The sequence below is a fragment of the Penaeus monodon genome, chromosome 9, assembly GCF_015228065.2.
Source record: "Penaeus monodon isolate SGIC_2016 chromosome 9, NSTDA_Pmon_1, whole genome shotgun sequence".
Taxonomy (NCBI): Eukaryota; Metazoa; Arthropoda; class Malacostraca; order Decapoda; family Penaeidae; genus Penaeus; species Penaeus monodon.
In genome coordinates this window covers 25101271-25116870 of record NC_051394.1, presented here as the reverse complement: position 1 = coordinate 25116870, position 15600 = coordinate 25101271, and the positions used below count along the sequence as shown (strand labels likewise).

General features: G+C 35.1%; 1 protein-coding gene across 2 annotated transcripts; it reads left to right on the top strand.

Annotated features, from left to right (window-relative positions):
• Window positions 1–1865: 1865 nt before the first annotated feature.
• Window positions 1866–13930, top strand: LOC119577068 (mitochondrial ribonuclease P protein 1 homolog). Of its 2 annotated transcripts, none has more exons than XM_037924744.1 (8): window positions 1866–1928; window positions 5014–5161; window positions 5638–6406; window positions 7124–7240; window positions 7480–7700; window positions 8491–8570; window positions 8855–9005; window positions 13160–13930. In XM_037924744.1, the coding sequence occupies exons 2-8, from the start codon at window positions 5055–5057 to the stop codon at window positions 13224–13226; spliced, it is 1512 nt and encodes a 503-aa protein (XP_037780672.1). In that variant the 5' UTR covers window positions 1866–1928; window positions 5014–5054; the 3' UTR covers window positions 13227–13930. The 2 variants fall into 2 exon arrangements, with proteins under 2 accessions (XP_037780672.1, XP_037780670.1); XM_037924742.1 differs by having other exon boundaries at window positions 1881–1952.
• Window positions 13931–15600: the final 1670 nt, after the last annotated feature.

The following is a 15600-nucleotide window of genomic DNA, read 5'->3' as shown; positions in this document are numbered from 1 at the left end:
TAACAGTAGGTTCATGTCTGAGCTGCCGTGGTCACAGCATGATACTTAATTGTAGTTTTCATGTTGTGATGCTCTTGGAGTGAGTACGTGGTAGAGTCCCCAGTTCCTTTCCACGGAGAGTGCCGGTGTTACCTTTTAGGTAATCATTCTCTCTATTTTATCCGGGCTTGGGACCAGCACTGACTTGGGCTGGCTTGGCCACCCAGTGACTAGGTAGGCAATCGAGGTGAAGTTCCTTTGCCCAAGGGAACAACGCGCCGGCCTGTGACTCGAACCCTCGAACTCAGATTGCCGTCGTGACAGTCTTGAGTCCGATGCTCTAACCATTCGGCCACCGCGGCCTTGACGATCATGGGCTTCCATGATTTTTCTTGGCAATTTAGAGCGGTGGTTTGCCATTGCCTTCCGCCTGGGTGTTTTTATCGAGTCACCATCTCTATTTACCCGGCACTGACTTGGGCTGGCTTGGCCACCCAGTGGCTAGGTAGGCAGTCGAGGTGAAGTTCCTTGCCCAAGGGAAACAACGCGCCGGCCGGTGACTCGAACCCTCGAACTCAGATTACCGTCGTGACATTCTTGAGTCCGACGCTCTAACCATTCGGCCACCGCGGCCCCTATATATACGTATACATACATATATGTATATATATCATCATCAATAACGGTATGCTCATGTTTGAGCAGGCGTGGACCTCTCCACCATCCTTCGCCACTCAACTCGATCTTGCTTTTCTTTCCACTTGTACCATCGACAGCCCGCAAACATCTTTGATGTTGTCGCTCAGTCTTGTCTTCGGTTTGCCTCTTCCTCTGTTTCGTATCACTATCCCTTTCAGCAAGTCTTTCTCAATACTTTTACTTCTCATCACATGACCAATAAACTTTAGTTTCCTTTTGTTCAAGATGTCCAACAGCCGGTCTTTACAAATTACTTTTTTCAGTAAAAGATATTTAAAACATATTAGATAACAGTGGATAACTACAAAAGCCTATATCATTCATGAATATTTTAGATATGAAAACCGTAAAATCTAAAACTGAATTTCTTTTTCCTTATGGATTGTTGGTTCCTTTCATCTTGGTAAAATTCGCGTAGTTTGCCTCTATCAAAGAAAACGTTTCGATATCTTGGAAAATTCAGTCTGATCGTCAATATACTTTCTGGCTTAATGCGTTTGTGTATATATACACATACATAAATACATACATACATACATACATACATACATACATGCATACATACATACATGCATACATACATACATACATACATACATACATACATACATACATACATACATACATACATACATACATACATACATACATCATACATACATACATAAAATACATACATACATACACACCACACACACACACACAACACACACACACACACACACACACACACACACACACACACACACACACACACACACGTGTGTGTGTGTGTGTGTTTTGGTGTATTGCAGTTATTCGAATTAAACTACATTTAATACAAAAATAACGTTTCTTTCTTCTTTTATAGAGTTTTAGACTATATATCGGTCAAAATAACGCTTTTTATAAGAGGAAAGAGAGAGTTGGTAGATTATTTATATTAATGATATAAAATTTTAATTTGTGTAATAGTGCATTTATTATTCTTAACCACCAAGATTTGTTTGTTATACAACAAAAAATATATATATTTTTTATCTTTATACATAGCCCCCCTATAATAATTTTATCAACATATCATTAATATATCCATGATTCGAAATGCCCGTAAATTTAGATAGATAAAAAGCTATGATAATATAATGCATTGCTTTTTTATATATTTCTATAACCTTTTGATGATTCCTAAAAGAGAGTCTTATTTTGTAAACAGCTGATCCCGGCAAACTCATGTTGTTGTTCAAACTGATGCGGGAGGCTGCGGAAAAGTTAGTGTAATATCTTGTTTTTTGGTTAGTATTAATGCCTTTTGATATTTAATCGGCATATTATCGACGCAACTAATTGACGCAAGAATCGAAAGCGGAGTAGATATGTAAAATTATAAAATGAAAATGTAGTTTTGAGAATTTATAACACTTTCCCGAGGCTCGTACATTTGTAAAATATTTTGTGAATATTATTGTTATTGTTGGTATAGTTTCAGTTTCTTACAGCCATGTCGTACAAGGTAAATGTTGTTTGTTATGGGTAGAACTTTTTATCTATGGTATTATCTGCAGCAGGTAATAATTTGATATACATTTAAGGAAAATGGGACATTTTGAGTACCAGGGTAGTGGTTTGCTTTCGTATAGTATAGTTTCAGTTTAAAGTAAAATTTGCATGTATGACTTTTCATCTCTGGTACTACCTTTTCAAGTTGATGACGATAAGAAAAATGTACAGCTCACAATACTTTGGCATAAATTTGCAGGCGCGCGCGTGTGCACATACGCACACACACACACACACACACACACACACACACACACACACACACACACACACACACACACACACACACACACACACACACACACACACACACACACACACACAATAAAATATATCATGTATGTATGTATGTATGTATGTATGTATGTATGTATGTATGTATGTATGTATGTATGTATGTATGTATGTATGTATGTATATGTATATATATATGTATATGTATATATATTTTATATATATATATATAGTATATATATATATATATATTTTATATATATAATAAATATATATTATATATATATATATAATATATATATTATATATATATATATATATATATATATATATATATATATATTATATATATTATATATATATATATATATATATATATATAATTTGTTTGTGTGTAATGGCATTATAAAAATCTGTGTAGGCAAAAAAATAATATCAGAAATGAAGAAAATAGGGTGTAACAAATGCTGCATGGAGAGAAGTCCATGGTGCTCGGGTGGGGGCCTGAGGGCAGAGCCCCGAAGAGGGAATACAGTAATTGGATGGGAGTCTGGGGGTGAAGCTCCCGGGTTAGGAAGGTTGTGGATTTCCCAGGAATGGCTGGAGTAATTGGAACTTTATTTCAGATGGGTGTAATCACTTCGTAAACATTTCCAATACTTTCAGTTATATTATTTGCAAGGGAAAATAACAAGAGATTCATGTATATTCTGGTGTGAGTAATTGTAAGAAGGAATAATAATTGTAAGATTAGATGCCTGTGTGAAACTAAAAAGGATATTACTGCACACAGTATCTTAAAGAAAAATATATATTCCCATATGATATAATGTATGCATGAAAAAGAATGAGTGCACTCACATACTGTGATGATAAGAAGCATTTAAACTTCTTTCCGTGAAGTGATTTTTTCCAAGTTGCTCTACATATTTATTCTGTGGTCTTCGATACTAAACTGACTGCATAACTCATTACTGCAACATGTCACCTTGTTTTTGAGTTACCACTTGCTTGTGAAAGTTAATTATTTCCAATTTGTACCCATCATTTGCATAATATTTGGGGATTTTGTGTATTTATGTAATATTATAAAAAAGAAAATATATCTTTATTATTTTGGATTTTTTTTATAACATCATGCGCATTTTCCCATCTGGGAGTTCTGACAGTTCTGGTATGTTTGTGCTGAGTGTGATTTTGGCTATGATGTTTTTTTTTTTTTTATATATATATCCAATACAGTGGAATTTCAGTTAAACTTATTTGCTTTCATGTAAGTCATGGTGTGTTAAGTGAACCTTTTGATTTTGTGAAGTGTGGAAGTAAGAGCAGAATTTATAACAGTACTTAACAAGTTCCTTTTGGCAGTAGCCAAACTCGGTCTCCCATCCGTTTAAGGTGGAGTCCCATGGCTAGGTGGCTGGGTAGGGGCATGATTGGAATGTATTGTATACTCACTATGGGGTTCAGGTGGTGGAGCCCCCTGGCGAGGCAGTAAAGTGGTCATGATTAGAATATATTGTAGAATGACTAGAAAGACTTTTGTTGTGGTGGGCATTTCCATAGAATTTTTTTCCAATTTTAGGTGGTTTTTACTTAATTATATTCTAGCCTGTTTTACCTGTAATTTTACTGATATCTTCATGCCCTCCCCTGCTATCAGAACTATCAAGTCAAGATTGTTGGTTGTATTTGGTTTTGCACCAATTGAAATAACTATATATCTACAGTACACACATAGAAAATGGTATTTTTCAATGGAAAATAGATGCATTTGTCTTAGAAAGAAGTACTATTAAAAATTACCAAATATAAAATAAAAATGCATAAAAACACCATTAAAAATGCTGATAATAGGCTTATGAAACTCTACAGACATGCCCGCCATCTTTGAAAGCCCATGCTCCTACTTCTGAAAAACTCTACAAGCATCCAACCAATCTTTTGGTAAAATCTATGGCCATAATGCCACCAAAAGCCCCTAGCTCTTCCCCCTGGACCCCCTGGTTGGGCCTTGGCTAGGGGAGCAAGTCTGAAACCCATGGTCATTAGACAAAACATTCTAATCTAACATCCAACTAACTTAACACCATGGTATTTATAAAATACTCTCTTGCCTAGGGAGGGGGCTCTGGCCCCTGGACCCCCTTAGTTGTATATGCACCTAGGAAGTATAGTAACACGTTAAACACGTTAAATGCATAAATATGAAAATGCAGACACTGATAATTACCAAAAAATCTTTGGACAAGCATGTAGTAACACAATATCTATTTGACACAAGCCCTCCTGAAGTAGCATAGTAGCAGCTAATAGCATGGGTAAACTACAGTGTTAATGCCTTAGTACTGACCTTTATTTTTAATAACTTTATGAATATTTAATGCATCATTTAATTGTAAATTTTTGACAAGATTTGATATCAGTGAATTGTTAATGGCTACTAAGTTCAAGTTAAGGCTCAAGTAGCAAAAAGAACATGAAAGACAAAGGAAGATAAATTTCTAATGAATTTGGGTTTACACCCTAAACTCATCAAACTTTTTTTTGTCCTTTAAACAGGATTAGCAGTGTTCTTTTAGTGAGACACAGATGAGGGAGCAATGCCGCTGCTACTGAAGATTGGGGCTGCAACCTCACAGACATTGAGATCTGCCACAAGACAGGTGCCTGTGAGAGACTTCTGTGGCCTGCCCCTTTTGGAGCTTGGGTTTGTATTTTCTGTTTCAAGGCATTGGTATTATTATATTTTTCACTCTTATTTTCTTTTGAATTACAAGCATAGCATTTTATTGCATGACAGCGAAATTGTGATTTTGACATTGTAATTGATATTATCTGTCATTTTTTGGAGAGATCATTGTTTTATGTATGACTATATGAGTAAGAGCTGCAACTCTGCATTTTTATTGACTGACTCGCTCAGTCTAGTTAAAACTCATAAAAACTATAATATATCAGTGCATTATAGCATCATATAGTTATATACTGCAGTCCACTTAGCATTGCATTTGAATTTCTATTGTCATGCTGCCAGATTTAAGGGGGCCAATGTGGTTTGGTGATTTAATATTCTCTCTGTATATTACTTGGATTAATGTAAATTTAAAATATTGTCATGCAGGACATGCTAATTTTAGATTTTACTAGTCTTCTAGTCTTACAGATATAAATGTTCAATTCCAGACAGTCAAAAGGCATAGGTATTTTGACTGGAATACATACAAGTAAGAAATGCCAAGGACAGTGGTTTTGCATAGAGGCACACATTCATAATAAATCAGTGACAAAAACTGTTGTGAAAACAGCACATGCAACCAGCCATCAGTTATTACACAATACAGGGCAAGCCTCAAGACAAAACTTTTATTGCACAAAAGCAGTAGTGAATAAAAACAGTGAAGAAACATCAGAAGCTATTGGAAGGAATCACAGTTATAGCAGCAGTGAAGGAACTACTGCCGTGGAAGTAGAGGGAGTGGACGAAAGTAAAGCAGAGTTCCAGGCACTGGTGGAGCTGGAGGTGGAGCTATACCGACAGGAGGGCTTCAGTGTCCCAGATGTTATCAATGAGGAACAGTGGAAGGAACTCCTCACTAAGACCTCACGGAAAGGGCGCAGAAAATACCTCGCCTTCTTGTGGAAGAACCAGATGAAGCGGCAAAACCTGAAAAAGAAGAAGGAGTTGATGAGACTCAAGCGTGAAGAAGAAGAGAGGCAGAAAGAAGAGAGGAAGGCAGAGACTAGGGAGGCAGAGGAGGAAGATGATGGACACATTCGCTATGGTCTGTGGCTCAATAGCATCTTCCTCTACGTGAGGGATTCCACGATCAACCAATTCTACCACTCACGCCTTATTTCCGCTATGATCCACGGCCAGCCACTTGTTTTAGACCTTGACTTTGATGCCGTCATGAGCAATCGAGAAAGGCAAAACTGTGCTTATCAACTCCAGGTCAGTGTTATTTGGCTTCCTAACCTCTCAGTCAATTTATCCTATTGTATATTTCTTTATTAACCCTTCGTCACCAGGAGAGCGTATATATACATCATAATGATATTAATAATGAAAATGATAGCACAAATAATGATAATAATGATAACGATAAGAATGATAATGATAATAATGATAACGATAAAAATGATAATGATAATAATGATAAGGATGATAATAATGATAATAATGATAAAAATACAAAAATAATAATAGTGATAATAAAAGTAATGGTATATTGATAATGATAATGATTATGATAATGATAATGATTATAATTATGATAATAATAATAATAATAATAATGATTGACAGAGTAATGATAATAAAGCTAATAAGTGTAATAATGATGATAATGATAATAATGACTTTAACAGTAATGGTAATGGTATTAATAATAATATTTATTTTAGTAATGACAATAATGGTAATAGTGATAATAATGGAATTAATGATAATAATCATAATTATAATCATGGTAGCAATAATGATAATGATAATAATTATGGTAATAATAATAATAATAATAATTATAATAATAATAGTAATAATAATAATAATAATAATAGTAATAATGGTGGTGATAATGATGATGATAATACTTGATCAAATTTACAATAATACAGGCAGATATAGAAAAGAAAGTTTAAATCTCATAGCCAATTCCTTCTGCCTCAGATGCTCTTTGGAGAAAACCGAGTCCATCCTGATCCCTACAACCTGATCTTCTGCAACGCTGGCCCAGAGTCAGACACTCTGCGTCGACTTTCACGATATATTCCCGTCGTAAATAGGGTAAGTATGAATAGTGTTTTCTTAAGGAATATATTGTATTTATTAGAAATATGAAGTTCTGTACTAAGTGCATTGGAGTTAGGTTAGGTTAGGCCTATAAGTTTCTTATGTTTGTCATTATTCATGTAATTAAGATTTTGATAATTGAGTAATGAATGCAGCATTTATGTCTTCTTTTCAGTTTTTTGTTTATTATGCATGTGGTACTTATGTTTTTCCTCCTTTATTCTGTCTGGCAGCCAGAGTTCCCCCTGACCATCACTGGAGAGAGCTACCTGGACCGATTTCCTAAGGACAAGCTGGTGTACTTGACCCCACACTGCCGTGAAGAGATGACCACATATGACCACAATGCTGTGTACATTGTGGGGGGCATAGTGGACACAGGGGAGAATGAGCCAGTGACTCTAGCCAAGGCCAAGAGGGAAGGCATACGAATGCAGAAACTGCCACTTGATAGGTAGGCCTTGATCAACATTGTCATTGTTGTCATTAGCATCTTCATCACTGTCACCATCACCATCACCATTGCCATCACTGTCACTGTCACTGTTGCCATCACCATCACTGTCATTGTTACCGTCATTGTCACCATCACCGTCACCGTCACCGTCACCGTCACCGTCACCGTCACCGTCACCGTCACCATCACCATCACCGTCATTATCAATATGATCAATCAAAATTAGTTTGAAATTTGAAAATGAACATTGAATAATAAAAACATATTTGTAGTGGTAGCAGTAGTAGTAGCAGTAGTAAAAGTAGTAGTATAGTAGCAGTAGCATTAATAGTAGTAGTAGTAGTAGTAGTTGTAGTAGTAGTATTAATAGTATCAGTATCAGTAACAGTAATAGTAACACTAGGGTTAGACCTACTTGAGTGGTGACTTTCCTGGATGTATGGCATGTAGGCTTGCACCAAGATCCTTGCTTCTTCTTTGCAATGATATTATGCTTAAGTGTGTTTTGCTTGTTTGCCATTTTCTGAAATCTATATTTGTCATTTGCTATGTTGGATGATAGAGTGTTTTCATTGAGTAAACTCCATGTCATCTCTGTAGGCAGGTTAAAAAGTAACATTATAACACTCTGTGCTGCTGGTCATGGTGGGCAAGAATAGGATCCTGAGCTTAAAAATAATGCTTCCCTGGAGCCGGTGCTCTTCCAGGCATGGCTCACAGATGGTACATTCCACCCTTGTTTATTGAGATGGAAATAATGCAAGAGCCCCTTCCTTGTTGCCACCAGGTACTTGGAGTGGGGTATTGGAGGCAAGTGCCTGACGCTCAACCAGATAGTTAGTATCTTGCTGGATATTAAGCATACAGGTGAGTGCTCTGGGGCTTGTTACTTTGCATTGGATTTGGCCTTTGGAGGAGAGAGAGGGGAGAAAGAGAAGGATAGCTTGGAAAGGGAGAAGGATGAGGAAGTAGAAGTGAATGTAGAGGTGAGGGAGAGGGAGAAATGGAGAATGGGAAATAGACAAGGAAATGGTGGAAAGTGTGAGAGGAAGGGGAAGAGATGAGTAGATGAAATACATGTTGAAATATATGGCAACAATAAATTCATATGTGCTTTGAAACATTTTTGACAAGCTTTGAAAAATTTTTAGGTGACTGGCATTATGCTCTGCGACATGTCCCACGTAGAAAATTGCGGCCTGCTTTAAGTCAAGAGGATATGGAGGCTATGTTGCACAGGAGGATGGAGTTGGATACAGGAAAAAGAAGCCCTTACCGTACTAATTACGCACCACGGATGAGGTAGGTAGCTGAATGTTTTGTTTTTAGTCTTTTGTTATGTGTGGATGATTTGTTTTTAGTTTTTGTTATGTGCATCTCTTTAAATGTCATGAAGTACAGTACCTGTGATATTTCCAAGACCAAATATCTCTCTTTTTTCCTCACAAATGTACAAAGACATAAGCCAGTAAGAAACATTCAGGAAGGCATTAAAAAAATGACACATTATTGTTGAACACTTGTTCAACTTTTTCTGCTTAATTTGTTTTCTGCATTAGTAGCTTGTACCGATTACACATTATTTTTTATTTTTTATATATATATCTTTTTACAGTATATATATTATTTGAATATTACTATATTATTTGAATATTACTTGTTGAGTGATGACCTTGACATTTTTCCTCTTTTATATTTTCATAATTTATAAGGATATTTAGATTTACAGATTAAAAAAAGAGGGAAAGAAACAAGGAAAATTGTGTTAATAATTTTTGGGACCACTGGATGTAATAGTAGACTTGAAGGAAGTTCCAGTATAACCTCGATTATATTGTGATAGTGAGAGGGCTAGAGTGCCATCTCACCTCGAAGTCTGATAAAATGGATGGAATTTCAGATTTTTTCTTCAATATATATCTTTATTTATATATTATTTTTCTTAGATATTTCTTCTTGAGTATTTTTTGTTTTTTCTCTTGAATGTCTTTATTTGGTTTTATAATGCTCAAAGAATCTTTGACAAGGAGATTGATTCTGATAATAGATTTAGGTTACTTTGTGAGACACTAAAGAAACCATAGAGAATGTAAACAAAAGATATGTCATTAGCTATGGTATTAATCCTCTTGCACAAGGATTTGCATGCATGTTTAGAGTCCTGTGGAGATGCATAGTATATTTTATTTTTGTGGTAATAAGGAATGTCATTCAGTTGCATGTCTGCTCATGTGAGAAGCTCCATTTGACTTTGCAGTTGTGCTGCTGAGAGGCTCTGCCAGTCAGTAAACTGAGGGGATGTGGTCATCTTTTAGGAAAAAAGTGATTAAAAAATACCACTTCAAGTAGATGATTGCATATACAATTATTTTATTGCTACACCTCTAATGTCCACGAGGAAGAATACCCTATGGCATTCAGTCATGCATTTGTGACATCTTTCACTAAAATCTCACAAGCATTTTCCATAGTTAACTGCAATCATTTCTTTTTTTGGCTGCGAGTAGTTATTTGACCTACAACTACGCCTACAACCTACATACATACACACACACATGCACGTGCACATGCACCCCCCACACACACATACACATACACACACACCCACAATCTCTCTCTCTCACTTACTTTCATATGTACATATATATGTACACATCATCGTTGTGATCATCTAAAAAAAAAGAAAAAAAGAAAAAAAAAGAAAAGAAATATATATGTATATGTATATGTATATGTATATGTATATGTATATGTATATGTAATATATATATGTATATACATGTATATACATGTATATACATGTATGTATGTATATATATATATATATATATATATATATATATATAAAATATATAATATATATATATATATATATATATATATATATATATATATAATATTATATATATAATATATATATATATATATATATATATATATATATATATGTTATATATATATATATATGTATATATATATATATACATGTATATACATGTATATACATGTATATACATGTATATACATGTATATACATATATATATATATATATATACATATATATATGCATATATATAATATATATAAACATATATACATATATATACATATACATATACATATATATATAGCATATATATACATATATAGCATATATATACATATATAGCAATATAATACATATATATATTATATATATATATATATATATATATATATATATATATATATATATATATATATATATATATATATATATATATAATATATATATATATATATATATATATATATATATATATATATATATACATATACATATATATTTCTTTTCTTTTTTTTTCTTTTTTTCTTTTTTTTTAGATGATCACAACGATGATGTGTACATATATATGGCATTTGCTTTCACCTTTTGTTGGCAATCTCAGGTAATTGTATAGGGTATATGGATACCATTAATCACCAGAAATAATCTGCTTCCCATTGGACAAAAAGAAAAAAATGTTTATTTTTTTGCCCTACCCACTCTGTCACTAGGTGATTAAAGTTAGACTTACCAAGTCTTCCTGAAGATATTAGCTGCCATTCATTTGAGGGTGTTGCATGGACAGCAGCTGCAGATTCAGTGTAGCATGGGTATTTTCAGGCTTTGTGCACTTGTACAGCTGGCTGAATAAATTCACAACCTCCTAATATTATCAAGTTGGGATTTCATCTAGTAATGCTGTTCTCCATGCAAATATGATAATACAAACCCAGTTGTTATATGAATAATGTGAAGAAAAAGTCTAAGCAAACTTTGCCACTCCTATTTTAATATTTGAAATGAAATGCAAAAGAAAGCATATGAAAAAGAACAGATATTCCATGTCTTAATTTTTTATTTGAATGTTATTGCCCTCAGCTAAGCTTCATATAGCTTACACTCGCAAAAGGATGAATCTTCTAAAATAATGATGATGATAATAAGAGTAAATAAATGAAATAAATATGTGTGTGTAAATATATGATACAGTTTAACCTAGATGTTTGGTCACCTGGAGAGCGAAAGCAAATGTTCCACACATCATTCGTTCTCCCTTGTTTTGTCATGAAACATTTAAGCAACATAAATTAATATATTTTGTGTAATTCTTATAAAACATTAGCGTGCTGCTTTCAACTCCATCAGTTTGGTACATGCCTAATTAAGCCTAAATATTTATTGATACATTTTATGGAGAAGGAAGGGAAAATATCACTGAATGGTCATTTAGATCTTTAAAAGTATATATAATTTTGAAAGGATGAACCTATTGGTGGAAAAGTATCACATCACATTTTCCTGTGTTTTTTTTTTTGTCTTGGCAGGAGAATATTGGCAGTTTTCTTACAAAAGTTGCCAGTGCCAATTTACATCTAAGTTACATGTAAATTTACAACTAAACAAGGAGAGCAAGTAATCATGTATAGATAGTATTTTTTAATTATTCGATGAGCAAACTATCAGGTCAAACTGGTAATCAGCATATAAATGTATGCAACAGGAAAGGCAAATATAGGCAACAGATAGTTATATCATATATATATCTATTTTTATTTCATTACTATAATTATTTTTTGAAAATAAATTTGATGGAAACATTTTGTCTTTTGCAAGTGTAAGTTGTAACCATTATAGCAAAGTGAGGGCATTAATATTCAATTAAGAAATTAAGACTTTGAATATATGTTTTTCATGTATTTTCTTATGTATTTAATTTTGAATATCAAAATATGTGGCAAAGTTTACTTGAACTCTCTTAACAACAGGGTTTATTCTTCTATATGTGAATGCACTTGTGTTACCAGATAAAAGCCTAACTAGAAAACAATAGGATGGCTGCAGATTTATTTGGCCGGCTGTACAACTAATAAGATTTTGGTAAAGAATGCATTGATATTTACACTTGTCAAAGAAGGGCTTTTATGCTAATAGGTGTCCTTAAGATTTTAGAATAAAGGGAAGACTAATTTCAGATTGACTGTACCCAAAAGTTGTCATTGGTGTTATTATTAATCATGGCTTGACACTGAGTCAGACTGTTTAGCCACTATCATTTACATATAACTTCAGCCTTGTGTCAGAAGAAAAGAATATACCACTGGGATTCAGTATGATGGCCAAGTCAAAAGTCCCTTTATGTTTACACAAATGAGCTTGATTAATATTGGATTTCATATACAAGACTACTAAGTGGTACTTCTAAGAACTGATACAAAAAATAAAATCTGGGATCAGTATGACACTGACTTTTTATGTATATTTTGGAAATAGATACATCTATGGTTTTGAACAATGAAAAAATATTTTCATTTGATAAATTTCTTTGGAAAAAAAACGAATACTCTTTTTTTTGGAAGGTAATTGTATAAGATAGATTAATTTTATATGTTTCTGTGAACTAATTTTCCATCATTTATCTTTTATCATCAGGGAAAAAAAGAAGATATTAGAAAGAAGAGAAAGTCACAACAAACATGGAATGAAGAAAAGACTTTAAAGCGTGTTGGCAGAAAGTAATAGCTGGCAGTGGTGCCATAAGCTCTCCCCATTGCTGCCAGATAATCACACTATCCACTGTTGTTTTTCTCATTGAATTTTGTTTGTACACAGATGGCCCCACAAGTGCTCAGACATCAAGGAGCCAATTCGTAGGCCTATATGACCTCACTGGATTTCCCCTTTCCTTAAGCTTTTTGATGCCATGAATATGGATGTTGTTGTTGTTGTTGTTGACATATTGATTATTGTAATTTTAATAATACTAATAGCAATGAACTTCCAAATATCAAGGAAAAGGGTGAAGAGGTGAGATAGGTAGGAATAGCAATTAACTCCTTAGTACTTAAGCACTTGCAGAGCCATCTGAATGTAAAGACAGTATTTAAACAAAAAGACACTGTGGACATGCCATGTATTCTTGTCATCCCAGCATCATTGGACCTTTGTAATATAGTAATTGTTAATAAATTATATTGACATCAGGTGATATGAAGAAGATCTCTCTTTACTTATGTGTAAGGCAGTTACAGCAGTTATTCCAAAGGTTTATAATATCACTACCATGTCTTTGTAGTATGCATAATAGTTAGTTACTGTGTGTGTACATAGTGTATTTCTCTGTAATATTTTGTAAATTATGTACAGAGACCTCTCCTGCTGTGTAATTTGGGTGATATACAGTAAAGATTAGAAAAGAATTAATTTTTTGGATTTTCTTCAAGTATAGGTTAATAGACATGAATGTAAACTTAAAGGCATTATGAAATCAGATTTATAATGATGAAAGTATGAACAATGCAGAATAATTACATCTTAAAAGAGAGAAACATGCATTCTCCAGTATGGATGTTTTATTTACACACACACACACACACACACACACACACACACACACACACACACACACACACACACACACACACACACACACACACACACACACCACACACACACACACACACACCACACACACACACACACACTCACTCACTCACTCACCACTCACCACTCACTCACTCACTCACTCACTCACTCACTCACATACACACTCACATACACACTCACAAACACACACACACACACACACACACACACACACACACACACACACATATATATATGTATATATAAATATATGCCAGTTTACAGCTTCTCTGTCATTAAGACTTCTGCAGTGGCCTCCTTGTAGCCACCCATGGAAACTGGGCACCTTGTGGTCCCAGACTAAATTGTGGGGGATCTTGGAGCAGTAGGAGGTGTGTGGACATGTCATGGCTCTGTACCAACTCCTGCCCCTTAGGCGCCCTGGTGTTAATGGGCAACTCTGGGGAGGTAGGCCTTGCCAGCCCTCCTCACCACAGATAACTCACTGGTAATGTATATAATAAATGGATATGCTGGGGGGGGGGGTTGTCCCTATTGAGGGAACTGGAGGGGTTGAGAGTTGAGGTAACACCGTTTGATGAACGTATTATGTCACTGAGACTGAAGCATGCTTTTGGCTTCGTGTCTCTTATTGCTGTGTTTGCTTCTACTGATGTCTGCAAACTTGATGTGAAAGAAGTTTTTACTCCAAACTCACACCTGTGGCAGACAATTTTCCCTGGTGAGACATTTGCATTGTTCTGGGCGACTTCAATGTGGTATCCAGCTGTGATCGAGCTGGCTACGAGATGTCTGTTGACCCCCGGGTTCGGGAGCTGATCCCAACAGTGAGAACAGCCACCTTCTCTGGTACTTTGAGAATTTCTGGCTCCTGGTATCAATGCTCCAACCTGCATCCCTGGACATGATATAACAGTACGGGTGCTGTGGCCAAAGAGATCAACCACATTCTTGTCAGCACTCAATGGAGGATCCTTCAGAGTTGCAGGGTTTACTGGAGTGCCGAAACTCCTTGTCCCTCCTGTGGCTACTTTAGGGTGTTTCACTTGGACAAGCTGGGGGAGGGGGAGTGTGCCTATGGGTTTGCCATGGCAGTCTCTGATAGATTCACAGAACTTGAAAACCTGACTGACCCAGTTGCTCTGTGGGAGTTCTTCAAGTGGAAAACACTCAAAGCAGCGCAGGAGTCCATTGGCATATGCCCTAGGGCAAGGCAGTATTTCATCTCCCTGGAGACATTGGAGGGCACTGAAGCGTGTTGCATGGCTCGGCTGAATGGCGATCAGGACTTGTGTCACTCTTTGATGAGTAGACCTCCAGACACTTCTGAGAAGGGACAAGGAAGAGTTCATCAGGAATCTAGCTGAGGAGTTTGAAAGCCATTTCTTGTTAAATGACCTTCGCCTTGCCTATCAAGCCCTGAGAAAGAGGAATTCTAAGCCCTCCTTGCAGATGACTGCAGTACGCTCAGTGATGGACAGATCATC